The sequence below is a fragment of the Gavialis gangeticus genome, unplaced genomic scaffold, assembly GCF_001723915.1.
Source record: "Gavialis gangeticus isolate Ggan-Ray unplaced genomic scaffold, GavGan_comp1, whole genome shotgun sequence".
NCBI lineage: Eukaryota > Metazoa > Chordata > Crocodylia > Gavialidae > Gavialis > Gavialis gangeticus.
The window spans coordinates 6,689,047-6,703,133 of NW_017729012.1; the positions used below are offsets into that span (position 1 = coordinate 6,689,047).

At 40.4% G+C, this 14,087-nt stretch overlaps 1 protein-coding gene across 1 annotated transcript in view; it reads left to right on the forward strand.

Moving 5' to 3' along the window:
* BCAS3 (BCAS3, microtubule associated cell migration factor) overlaps positions 1–14,087 on the forward strand; it is a 545,610-nt gene that overhangs the window by 113,116 nt on the left and 418,407 nt on the right. Inside the window, exons 10-11 of the mRNA XM_019511118.1 lie at positions 9,809–9,885; positions 11,716–11,799. Of these exons, the coding sequence (XP_019366663.1) occupies positions 9,809–9,885; positions 11,716–11,799 (161 nt within the window). The remainder of the gene's footprint in view (positions 1–9,808; positions 9,886–11,715; positions 11,800–14,087) is intronic.

Here is a 14,087-nt window from a genome sequence, read left to right on the forward strand (position 1 = left end):
ATATTTTTTTTCCCCATGTAAAAAAAAAAAAAAAAAAAAAAAGTTCTGATACAGTGAATGTGTTAAATGTATTTTGGAATAAAATAATAATTGTTTTAAGAGTCAATCATTCTAGAATTAAAATCTCCGTTTCCTAAGCAGTGAAATAAAACAGCAAAGCCAACTCCCAAATTGCTGCTTATCCTCTTAATTTTATATTTCTGATGTTGTTGCGTGTCCCAGTATGTACAGACCTTTACTTGTGTTTACATACATGTGTGGTTTTTGCAGGTTAAATGCGACTTAGAAGACTGTCAGTTCCTAATTAGAGTTGGGAGTGTGGTTATTTATTTGAATCCAACGGGTAAATAAGCTGTTTTCCCTTACTCTTTATGCTGAAAGGCAACAATATGGATAAACAGGTCATCAGTCATAAAAATCTACAATAGGAATAATTGTGTTTCAACTGAAATCATTTTATAAAAATGTAAGTCATTAGCAAGCGACATACTAAGCCGTGACTTATTACATCCATTTTCTACACTTGGCAACAGATTTCCAAGGGCATGAATGACACTGGTGTGCCTAACTTCTTTGCAAACTCTGAGGAAGTTAGGTTCCTGACAGCTGTTTGTGTCTGACAGTTTATGCTGTGGTTCATATTCAGACCCGTTTTTAGAAAGCTTGATTAAAATCTCTTCAGACATTTTTGTATTTATAATGAGGAGGTGGGGGGGGGGAATACTTCCTACTTCAAAAATAAAAATAAACTGCATTTTTTAAATCAAGGGCAGTAGCCAATACGGCTTTGGAACTTGTCCTGGATAGAGTCCTCAGCGAGGCTTAGTGTTTTGCTTGATTTGACAGGAAAATGAAAACTGTCTGACCAAAAAATCACCAGCAAGAATTCTCAGTAGGTAGCTAAGGTTTCAGCAGGGCTTAGTGAAGCCCTCCCTCCTTTCAAACACATCCCTGGATGGTATCCCATTCTCCCCTCAATACAGGCTGAGTGAAGGATAGGCTACTGAAAGGATATTTTGGATGCAGGGGATTTGCACTGGAAAACGCGCTTAAATCCTTTGCTCTAAAAAAGAGTCTGCCTTAACGTGTAGGACAGTAATATGTTCTTGATGCGAGCCCAGTTATTTTAGGGCTGCCCCGCCAGTTGACTGCATTCTGCAAGGTTTCCTAAAATCTAACTTTTCACTTCAAATTAAAACGTTTCTGCCCCTAATTCCTCACATGCCTTAAGGTATGCAGCTTGGGAGGAGGTGTGCTGCTCTTCTGCCCCTTATGCTTATAACCTGAGTGCAGTCCTAGGAGGAACCTGGGTATGAATTCCTGGGGCACCTCCTTTCATTAGGGAAATGTCAAGCTATGGGACCCAACAGCTTTTGGGCTCCTTTTTACACTAAAGGAGGAGCGTGTGAAGAGGCTGGGGTGGAGTGCAGAATCAGAATGACTTTGTTTGCAGGTACCATTCCTACAATATAAACCACTTGCAGTTGCCTCCAGCTATACAACAGTAGCTGCAAATGTTGGAAACCGCGTCTCCTACCCATCTCGCCTCATTCGAGTGTAAGCCTCGAAGCATCATCAAGGACTTTAAAATTCTGACATGTTCTTTTTATTAATTATTTAAACATGGAAATGAGTGCAGAATGTCAAAACCATAGCGCCACAGTTAGAAATTAAGGTTTGTTCTAGTAACATTAATAGCACTTTGGAGAAAGGAAACATGAACAGTAGTTTTGTTTTGCGAGGGGAGAGGCTGTTTTTTTGGGGGAGGGAGGGCTGTGGTTGAATGTGCTATCTTAATATAGTTGTAATAAATATATCATCAATTATTCAGGATGTAAAGTATGGTCAAGTTCATGCTTCTGTGAGAGCGCTAACTGTGCAACTTTAACATTGCATTAATACAGGGTTTGTTTTTTTTTCTTTTTCATTTAATTAGAGAGAAATGTAATGATTGAATTTTAATGGCAGAGAGCCAGGGATTTTTACTGTAGGCTTTCATACACGTACTCATAATACAGGTGCCCCAGTCTACCATGTATGAATTCGAGGCAGGTGTTTAAACTCACATGGCAAACATGCTGCAGGTAATCATGGAGGGGAAAAAATCTCTCTTAACTTCCACATCTGACATATCCACACTGAGCGGTATTCAGGCTTCAACATCTGTCCTCCAAGTAAAGGCAACACCTGCAGTTTGTAAGGAATTCCTGCCTGTAACTTTCCTGTGGAAATCCATTCTCCACTGTGCCTACGTTAGCAGCCAAGCCAGCGGCATCAAGAGAGAGGCTTGTCCTGGAAGAAGCAAAAAAGAATTAAGCCAGGAATGGCTGGAAGTTTGCCGTTTGAAGTCTTTCCTCGTAGCCCAGCCCAAGAAACTCTTTTGGCGCTTTTATTAAACGCTTATTCCCTTGACTTGCCCTGGAAGTTGAGGTGCAGATTTTAGATCGTTGGACTTGAACTCTGCTTCCCAGATTTGCTTCAGGGCCTCTTCGTGAATACTGCAGTGGGCTGCAGGAGCACAAACCAAAGCAATGTGCAGGTGGTGGTGGTGTTGTTTGTTTAGCTTTGTAAAGAATAAATGTGAAATAACTGGGTTTCATTGATTTGTATGCCATCAGTGCTCCTGCAACCCTCCTCCAAAAATGCTTAGTTAGTGTAATGTTGATGATTACAAACCTGATGAGTACTTTCCTATCTATAAAGAACTTTCTCCCTGCCCCCACCCTGCAAAGAGATTAGCACAGATAACATCATACATGTAGCATTATCTTTGCATCCAGTAACGAGTGCTTGTTTAGTTTCTCTTGCCCTTCCACTCCTCATATTGATATATTCTCAATCCATTATTCTCTAGAGATAAAGACAGTTATTGCAGCCATTATCTGGCACCACAGTTCTATCGATGCTGCACAGTTAGCCCCTTAAGAGGTAATTTTCCAAAGAGTTTAGTCAGTATACTTTATAGTCCATAAAGAGTCAGGAAGATTTTTGCCTAACCATGGAGCTAAAATTGTTCAATATATATACTAAATGCTCCTCTAACCCTTGAAACAAATACATAAAAATAGACAGTAATCTGTGATTCAGGGGTTATGCTGTAGTTTGCTTTTTATTATTGGCAGTCGCATGCCAGAAACTGGTGGCTTCAACCTACCATCGCTTGGTTCTGGAAATTATCTTGGGCTTCTTTTGTACATTTGTGTATCCCTCTTCAACCAGTCCACAAACAGGCATCAGTTCGTGGCTGACCTCTCTGCTCCAAAGCTGGAATGTGAGATGGCGTTAAAAAGAGGAACTTTTGAGAACCTTTTTGGTATTTCCAGTCCCTTCGTAATCCTAGTTGGCAGAGGCAATTCATCCTGATCATCTGAGCTGCTGGAATTTGTCTAGCTTAGTGATTCTTAATCAGGGTGCCGTGGCATCCCGTGGTGCCTTCCGGGGGTGCCAGGCAATATTAGTGTTATTGGGTGCACAAACATGATTCAGGGGTGCCAAGCAATATTGGTGTTATTGGGTGCACAAACATGATTCACAAGATAAACCCAGAGATTTTGAATGGGAATCCATAGCGTTAAAAACGTTCCAGTTTGCTGAGTCTGTGCTGAGTTCTTTCCAACAGAGGAATTGTTCTATTTTTCAGCAGTTAAAAACTGTGTGAAAGCAAAGAGCTGGTGTTTTCTGAGGGGTCTAAAAAGGTTGAAAACCACTGAACTAGTTTACGATAAAGAGTCCGCCCGGTAATTTCCTTTATCAAATTTCAGTGCAATTATTTTATTTTCTTTGTGCATCTAGAAGTGCTTCTGCTACATAGCCTGGACTTGAAACACTTTTAAGGATTATTATTAAGGGGACAAGTTTTTGAAATGCCTTGTCTGCCAAGCAGATGCCAGTGCTCATAGCAGCAGGAAAACAACTCTTTAGAAGAGGTTTAAAGATTTTGAGTATTGCACGGGCAGAAAGCTCCTGGTCTGAAGTGATGGCTTGTACAGCTTCTCCTTAATGTTCCTCTACCGTGGCAAAACTGCAAGTTGTTAATAATAAGTTTCTGTGGTGTTCACGTGCGAAAACGAGGGTCTGAAGTAACCTTCTTTACTGTGTGACTGCATTATATGAGAAACATGCAAATAAAAGAGGGCAGTTAAATCTTCAGGATTGTAAACAAGACCTCACTTTTGGGATTCGGGAAATTAAACTGTCCTACAAGGATCATTATCCTCCTTCGTTCAGAGGGCACGCAAGCCACTGTGAAGAACTGCAGAAATGTGTTAAATTGGTTTATGTTTGAAATACAGGGTCCTGTAGTTCAGTTTCCTGTTGTCACAGGCCACTGAATCCTACGGTTCCTTCCCTAACTTCTCAGTCTCTGTTTTGAAACCAGCTTGATTTCTTCCTTTCACTACTCTTGCTGGAAGGCTGATCTCAAACCTTGCTCCCAGAGGTGTAGGTTAGAAATGTTCTTTTAATTTCCAGCTTGCATTTATTCATGGCCTTTTTCATACCCAATTTATTCTTGTGCCAACATTGTCCTTGGGCTTAAATACATAGAATGTGTTATGCTGGTTTAGTGAAACGTGACTACGATAGGGGGCAAGACCAAAGGAAAACCTGGACACGTACTTGTTATCCACCGGTGCAATAAAATGATTGCATGCATCTCATTGAATAGCCCGAGCAAAAAACCAGAAGACACCCAAGGTTAAATCGGATGCTGTGGCCTGAAGTTTGCCAAAACTGTGTTGAACGTAGAAAGTGTTGAAAGCCAGAGTTTTTTCTATGGTGAAAGCTCTGATACATTTTCCTGGATAAGTCAGCTCTGGCAGCTAATGGCAGCATACCTAAACTGCTGTTACAGAATTGAAGGGAAGGGGAGGTTTCTATAGGTAAGCATATAAAAAATGACTAGATTTAATTCTGCAGTGAGCCTAGTGCAGATGGAAGTCTGTAGCTGTATGCAGGGATCTACCAGCACGGTACTCAATATGTGTGACTACAACACATGATGACTGCTGAATCTTGTGGTACTCAGATAAGAACAATGAGGGTCTAATTAGCAGTGGTGCATAGGCCCTTTTTCCTTTTTTTCCTGGCTTTTCAGTGCCCCCCCCTCGTCCCCGTCCCCCCCCCCAACCTTTTCAAAACTATCACTGTCAAAACACTTTGCATGGCCAGTAGGGTGGGTCCTGCCTTGTTGCTCTTGTGCTCAATTTTGCGAGGGATGTTTAAACAGAAGGAAGCATAAGAACAATAGAAGATCTCGGGGAAGTATGTGATAGTATGCAAGTAATAGCATTTACATAGGGCCTTTCATCTAGAAGGATCCCAAAGGAATTTATAAACAATATTACTTTATACAATTTATAAACAAATAAATTTGGTTTGCCTTATGACGCTAAAACCCCAAACAAACAAGAAATATCAGACAAAACAACTTTATACGATTTGTTTTTCTTGGTATAAACAATGCTCATGCAACAACAGTCTCACTCTATCCGTTATTTACTTTCTCTCCCCTTTCTACACTCCTCTGTCTCCTTGATCGGTCATCACATTGGGTTTTCTCCAGCCAGTTTAGATTGCATGATTCCTTAGGCAAGGAGCCTTGTGGCTTTGTCACTCTGAGGCCTCATGCATTCCTTTTAACTCTAGAAAAAAATATTTGATAGTTATAATTAATGTAGGCCACATAAGAAACTACTGAAATGCAACCACTTCTATGGTGGATTGTCTTGGCTAACTATCTAACATCTCATGGCAGTACTGGTTTAACAGCTTATAGAACTGAAAGCAGAGAATGCCGTGTATAAGTGACACAAACCAGTTATTATCAGTTGAGCTGAATTACCCATTCTGGAATTTAGTCAGGAAGATAGGTGCTTGAAAACCCTATTCGTTAGAAAATACTATGGTATTTTTTTTTAATCCTTCTCTGCCACTTTCCTCCCTTTTTCTTAAAATTCATCAAAAACTCTATACCCCTGGAAGTACAGTACTCTTTAGCAACATGATCAGCTTTGACTCTCAAGTCTGCGTATCTCCCATTGAGTACCATTTTCTGCAGCGTGTTTAGGTTACCTTTGGAAGCCTCCCTACCTTGTCTCAACCAGCCCTGACCCTGGCTCTCTTCTGAACTCTTAACTGGGATCTCAAACCCAATGTCACATGGCAGCGTGAAGTCCAAACAGGTGCAGTTTGATTCACAGCTTGGGATTAGAGACTAAATGAATCTATAGAAGGCAGATTTGATAATAGTACTAGTTTATACCCATATGTCGTATAAACACTAATCCAAAGGGGTAGCCTGAAATGAAATTGTCCAACACCAGTATGAAATCATCAGTGTCATGTGGGTATAAAGCATGGAACATCCATTAAAAGGAGGAGGAAATCCTGTTATACACATTAGGAGGAGAATCCTTGTTACTGATACCAAAGAGGGTTAGTGTGCATGTGCAGAGGGGAAATGAGAGAGAACCTGGGAAAGAAAAGCAGTAAACATTATGGGGAAAGAGGAGATTTTTATAGTATGGTCAAATAAAAAAGGATGGAAAAGAGCAACTTACTGAAGAGACTTTCATTGGAAACCAGAAACCAGGTCACAATGAAGGAGAAAAAAAGACAAAAAGTGATAAATATCATAACCAGAAATTTTTAAAGACTGTAAAATAGATGAAGATATGGAGTCCCTAGTGCATGTTATAGAAGAAGGAACATGCCAGTAGTGTCTTGAGATAGCCGAGTAGGGTCATTTTGAAGAAATACAATGACATTATGGTCAATTCTGCTCCCCCCCTGTTTTATTCTGTTGCACATTAGAAACATTTTAACAGTATATCAACTTGAATTGGATTTAGAAAGAATATGGGGTTGCATATACCCTTTCTCTGTGCATGGGTCCCAATTAATTCCCAACATGACATTTTGTTTTTTTAATAAAAGTATAAAAATATGTGGTAGTGTCTATGAAAATGCCAGTTCTTACAAAGGCCAGCATATGTTACATTCAAGTCTAAATAGAGGGACCAGTTTCAGTTGTTATGCCGTTAATTGCAATAGTCCTTATTCGTTTGGAAAAAAACTGGCATTTTAAAATGCTGGTCCTTCAAACTAGCTGTCTTTCTGGTCATCAGGAGCTAGATGCTCAAAGGGATCCATAAAGCTACTGACTGCTCATTGTAAAGTGAATGAGCAGTCTAGGAGCATAGACTAAACTTGGGATACCTCCATCCCAGCTGAGTGCCCTGATCTGCAGAGCCTTGCTCCCATGCTTTGGTCCAATGACTCTTTCAGTCTTTTCTTCAGAGTGGCATAGCAATAGGAGGATTGGAGTGTCTAGTAGCCACACTTCAAGATCCAGGATCTTGATTCAAATCTACATTTCCCATCTCTCATAAAGTGCCCTAATTATCAGGCTGCGGCCATAGCCTGACAGATTGGGCACTTCGAGAGAGATGGGAAATGTAGGTTTGAATCGAGATCCGGATAGTGCTTTAACTATCACCACTGCCTTCACCACCACAGCTTTGTATCCGCTGAGCTTTGTAAGGCCTGCCACTGTGTAATAAGTGTGCCGAGCGCACATCTAACACAGTTGATCTCTCAGGCAGAGGAGCATCTAATTTGGAGGATCATGAAAGGACTTAGTTGCAGTATGGATCCCATAATGGCAACCCTTATTTTGAGGATAGCAATTCAAGAGTTATTTGTATATTGAAAAGCCTCTAAATCAGTTTTCAGTAAGTTTTCACCTTTACACAAGGGGGTAAAATTCCCTATTTTGATTAAGTGTTGCCAAGGACTTGCATGATTTGCTGTCCTTTTTGAAAGACTTTCCCTTGGTGATCTTCTCTCGGATGACCGCTCCATACTGTCATTGGAACCTGGAAATTACTGTCTTCTGGACAGTCAGTTTTGCTTTCGCGTGATGTTAATTTTCATTGTACATGGTAAAATTACTGCTGTTGCTGCTTAGAATGGGGTTTTCTTCACTTGTTTTGAAGTTTAGCAGAAGTCAAAGTTAATCTTTAAGAGAGTTATGTTTGTAATGATTGGATATCAAGGCCTGATGGGTCATGCTGGCTGTCTCTTCATTTGCTGAGTGGATGGTGGATGAAGTTCTGCTGACTCCAGCTGTTTTTTCGTTTGAGGTGGTAGAGGGGGATGATAGCAGAAAAACAGGTTGCTTTTTGTCCCATAAAATATACCCTTTGTGTATCCTTCGTGCTACAGTAAGACTCCAAGCCAACTGGAGTCACAAAGGGGGTGGGGAAGTTGCTGCTTTTTTTTTTTTTAACCGTTTTTCTTAATTGAGAAAAGCTTAAGAGCGAGTTGCATGTCTGACCTGTATAGAGTTCATGGTTGGAATTTATTTGATTTGCGAGTAGTTCTGTGTCAAGTTGACCGAATCCAATTCATGTAATTAATTACCTTGAAAGTGATGATACATATAACAAAAACGGCCACTGTTGCAGCTGTAGCATTTCAGAGATAATGCTAGACATTATGTATAGACTGTTTGTTGATCTATGGAAAAAGGCATTTTACAGTTCTAAATGGACTTTGGCTCATTCAAATGATCAATAACCACTTTCTTTTTCAAAAAGGTGTTTAGTTATATATAAAGAAGTGGATTAATTGCAATTTTTCAAGTGTGGTACATTTGTTTTGGCTGATACGACCGGTTGTGCTCCTATTTCTTCCTTTTGCTGCTAGATACTTGTATGAGAGAGACTGAATTTTCCATGTCAGGGTGGCCCAGGGGTTGACCTGTAGCCTCCGAGGCTCTCGGCCTTGGCACCTGCCCCCACACACACACCCATTGGTCCTGATGCTGCTGCCTGGGTCTCCCTCTCCCTCTTCAAGCCCCCACCTCTGAGAGTAAATTTTAGTTTGCAATGAACTGGCGTTGTGGTGATATGCTCAAATTGGTGAAAATGATCCTGAAAAATCTACTTGGTATTTAATTTGGCATGACAACCTGCTTAAAAGAGGCTTAGTTCTGGAATAGAAGAGGGCTGACAAACCAGAAATAAAGCGCCTTGATTGACGCTATGCATGGAAGTGTATACAATACCTATCGTGCACTGTTTACCGTCGTAGGCAGGGTTATTTAAGGCCCTCACGTTTGAGCTGGCCTTGACAATCTGGATGGTCCGTCCCAGTGATGCTGTGGAACGGCACACAGGATGAAACCCTGGGTCATGGAAGTCGCTGGGAATTTTGCCATTGATTTCAAATGGGCCAGTATTTCATTCACAGTGTATAAAGTTAAGTGTGTGCATAAATCTTTGTCAGATGAGGGGTCTCTACGCATAAACAAATTGGAAAAAAAGATTTTGAGTTCATTGCATCTGTCGACAAGCAACAGGCATTCTGTGAAGTTAAATTTATTGTAATGTAAATATCTAGAACTAATTTTGTCAAAATATGGAGAAAAACCTACTTTTCCAAATGCTAAAAAAAACCCACCCCAAACTCCCAACAACTTCAGCTAACAGCTATTATTGCACAAAATTTTGACTGAAAGGGTTTTTAAAGTTGTGAAATCTCCGCTTCCCTAGCATTCCAGGTGACATTAAAATAAGAAACCCAAGCATAAGGAAAAATTAGCATTTACACTTAATTAACTGTTAATAAAATAGCTCATGTAGCCACAATCTTATCTTTAACTACAAAAATGTAAGCATTTGCTGAGTGATATGAGCAACTGAAAGCTCTTTGTTTAGACTTTTTGTTTTCTTGGCAATAGCTAAAATTCTTTGTAAGAAGTCATTAAGATATTTCTCAATGCTGCCTTTTTGAAAATTTTCAGGCTGCTATCCTTGTCCAGGGCCAAATATGAATCCCATTGCTCTTGGAAGCCGTTGGCTTGCTTATGCAGAAAATAAGGTAAGGAAGTGGTTAAATCTGTATGTTTCCCGTAAGACAGAAACTAGAATGAATTTCATAAAATCTCAGGCACAAGCATGAAAAATATTACAGTTTATTTCAAAAAGCAGTTTGATAATGAAGGTAGGTGTAAATATAGATTTTTTTTTTATTTTTTTTTTTTACCATCTGTTTTTGTCTGCAATTAGATTGCAACTTTGCTCTACCTGTTACAGTTTTCTGCGTTTGCAGAGCCTAGGCATCAAAGAAAATAGCAGGGGCAGAAAAAAGGTTTCATGTTTGCATGATGTGGGTTACTCAGCAATTAACACTTCTCAAAAATAATTTGGACTCTTCATTTCAACCCCGGTGAGACCTGGTACCCGTTTGCCAAGTAGGGGAAACTGAGTCACAGAGTGGTCAAAGGGCTTGTCCAAGACCACACAGCCAGTCAGTGGGCAGAGTCAGGAGAACTCAAAAATTCCTAGCTCCCTGCTTCCAAGCTCAATCTATCAGACCACAGCTGTCTCCAAACACTGAAATAGAGAATTAGTTTTGATTTGTAATTTATTTTTAAAAAAAGAAACAGAGAAGCATTAGGTGGCGGTGAAAGTGTGATCAGCACTTGTTTTACCAAATCTTATTCTGCTGCCTAGTTTCTGATTTAAAATGAGACTCGTTTGAGAACTTTGCCCCCAGTCACCAGTGCATGGTTTGCGTTTTAAAGTAGCCTGACTCTGCGCGGTTAAACCCCACGACAAAAATAGCTGTTGGTAGAGCTGAGCCAAAGACGTGGAGAGAAGCAGCTTTAATGCATTTGCCTGCTGCTACACCTTTTCAAGTGCAGCTGATCTGTGTCCGAATTCAGGCCTGCTTTGTGTTGCGATGCCAAGTTCAGGGGTCAGCTGCGTAGCAGCCGGACTTGCAGATTAGCCTGTGAACTTCATGAGTACTGCTGCTACTGGAAATGCAAATAGCACTTTTGTGTCTGAAAGTAACTTCTTCCACTTGTGATTCCCATACTGGCCTTTTTTTTCCCCTCTCTAACTATTTTAGCCCTTTTAATAAAATCAGGAAGGGAGCATATGCTGGAGTGCATATTTATTTTTAGGGGGGGGTCCTTTTTTTTTCAGTAAAAATGAGGGAATGCAGCAGCTAGAGTTTTGACATGTATGCAGCAGTAATAAATATCAGCAACTCGTTTACTGATTTATTTAGATAGGAGAGGAGCTTTTTATTATTCGTTTCCACGTTCTGCCTCTTTTCCTGGTTGATAGTGGGTATAGGCATCCTGTTTTCTGGAGGGGCAGAGATTAATAGTAAAAGAGCAGGGTAGAAGCCCTGCAACTCCAGTATCCAAGCTGTTAACATACTGAAGCTTGAAAACGCTCGAAGAATTAGAAATGTGAATGTAGCTAACTTTTGCTTTTGTCATTTTTCTGCTTGCTAGAGTCTTTAAAAAAAAAAAAAAAAAAGGAAAAAAAGAAATAAGCCACATCCAAATTCTTAGCATGTCAAATATTTAATGTTACATAGACATGGCTAAAGCCTTTGATTATATTTATTTAAATTTATTTGTGGTAACGCTGCCAGACCAAAAATCCCACCATTTCAAAGTTTATGAATTCTTAGTGACTACTCATCTTGTAATTGAAAACCAAAGTTGAGCATGCGACAGTCTGGGTGGCACCCAGAAGATTATAAAAAGGGGTTAAGTGTCTCAGCAGGGCTTTTTGCTATTTGTATGAAAAAAACCACACTACTATACATGATAAATAAGAGCTATGCTAATGGGTTATGGGGTTTTATAGTTTAATAGTAGTGATTTGCTGGCTGTCTTTCTTCTTGCAGCTGATCCGATGCCATCAGTCCCGTGGTGGAGCCTGTGGAGACAACATTCAGTCTTACACTGCCACAGTCATTAGTGCTGCCAAAGTGAGTACATCATCAACTGCTGGGAGAGGTTATCATGTGCAGTGATTATCAGGTTTTCCTACTGAACGCCACTGGGATTTATTTCCCCCCCCTTCTCATTCACAAAAGGAAAAAAGGGAAAAAAAACCAACGCTTTAATTAGGTACGCGAGTTGTTGGGTTTTTTTAATAGGGTCAATACCAACTATGATATCTTGCAACTTTCCCTCCAGCCATTGACTTCAGCAGGGGTTTCCAGTGTCAAGCACTTTTCAGCAAGTACTCAGCACTTTTTCAGGATTGCGGACCTTTAGCTTGCAATCCTGCTAGCAGCCCTCTTCACACAGAGCAGTCTTGGTGAAATCAAGTCAAATGCAACCAGCTGCAGAAGATTGATTCACAGGACTCCAGGGGTGCAGGATCAGGCCTCAGCTCTTTCAGTGATTGGTCTCGTAGCCTAATAATGCTAATTTTATGAATACAGTAGTGCTTAGCACATTATGGAGACATTGACACCAGTACTGTGTTTTTACTGCGTTTTCAAAGATAATAAAATACTCCTGGAGAAAATTACTTAACCTAGTTATTACAACCTTCTTCAAAGTCTTCAAATCTTACTAATAATGTTTACATTCAGATACCATTGCCTCTGGTTTGCTTAGTCTTAACAGCGTTATAATATTCCCCTGTGTTTTTGTGGAAGTGTCTGAGTTTTCATAGTGTGAGAGGAAGACTGTGGCTTGGAAAAATCTTAAGCTAGCCAAAAGACTGTGGAATTGTTTCTTTCTTCTTTTCTTTCCCCCTAGAGGTCTTGCCTACAGCATTTGTGTAAGTAATTTCTTTTTCTCACACACACACACACACACACCCACACACACACACACACACACACACACACACTCACACACACACACACACACACACACACACACTCACACACACACACACACACACACACACACACTCACACACACACACACACACACACACACACACTCACACACACACACACACACACACACACACACTCACACACACACACACACACACACACACACACTCACACACACACACACACACACACACACACACTCACACACACACACACACACACACACACACACTCACACACACACACACACACACACACACACACTCACACACACACACACACACACACACACACACTCACACACACACACACACACACACACACACACACGTAAATTTTGGTGTTGGCTGGCAAACTTCATGCTGATTACAAGCTTTTGGTACAACCACTAGTCTTTTGATTTGTGAAATACAGAACAAAACATTTCTAATAATAGGCATTGCAAAGAGACTTGAAATGACAGCATGGAATAGAAAGTACAACTACACTGAACAAAACAACAGTTTCAGGAACCCACAAAGAGAAGCAAAGGTCACGCTATTTCATATAAAAACAAATAAGGTATAAAAATGAATGTGTTCCTTCAGGATGGCTTTTGGACCTCATCTTGCTGTGGTTGGAGGGAGAGAAAAATCACAGGTTTTTATGTTGCTGAGAGAAAAGGGATCTCCGTCTTTCTGAAGATACTAGCATGAATCCATTCACTTCTTTGGTACCTAAGCACAATCCTTTTCCACCCTGCTCAAGTCCATGAAAAAATATTAGTGTGTCAGCTTATTGTAGCCTGCTTTTATTGCAAAAAGCAGGAGCGAGACTCACCCACCTTTCACAGTAGTGTTTTCTCAGGGAGCTGAACAGGATGAAATAGGATTATACTTAAGCACCCAAATAATACAACTTAGGCACTTAAATATATTTGGCCCTAGCATACTATTTGCCATGCTGGCCGTGTCTACTCAAGCAGCCGACTGCACAGTTGTTATTGCGCAGTCATCTAGTACTTGCTTAACCAAGTACTAAATGACTGCGCAGTAACCAGTGTTACTGCGCAGTCCCATCATCGCACGGTTATTTTTAGATGCTACTGTGCAGTGGCTCGTTACTACCGCGCAGTAGTGTCACCATCACGGTTCATGCCCAGTGACTCTACAGCGCCATAGCAATGAGCTATGGTGCAGCAGCTTGTTGATACTGCATGGTAACTTCTTGTGCAGATGCTCCTGCTATGTTGTATCCATAATGGCCATTTTGAGTTCCTCCACCATCAATGAAAAATAGAACCAGTGCTTTCCATCTAAACATGTAACATCTTTTTGTTTTTGTTTCTGTTTTTAATTCTAATGGATTTGGAAAATAACCAGCTCAGTGTGATATTTCATGGCGGTAGTCAGCTAAGCTGATTTTTTTTTTTTTTTTTT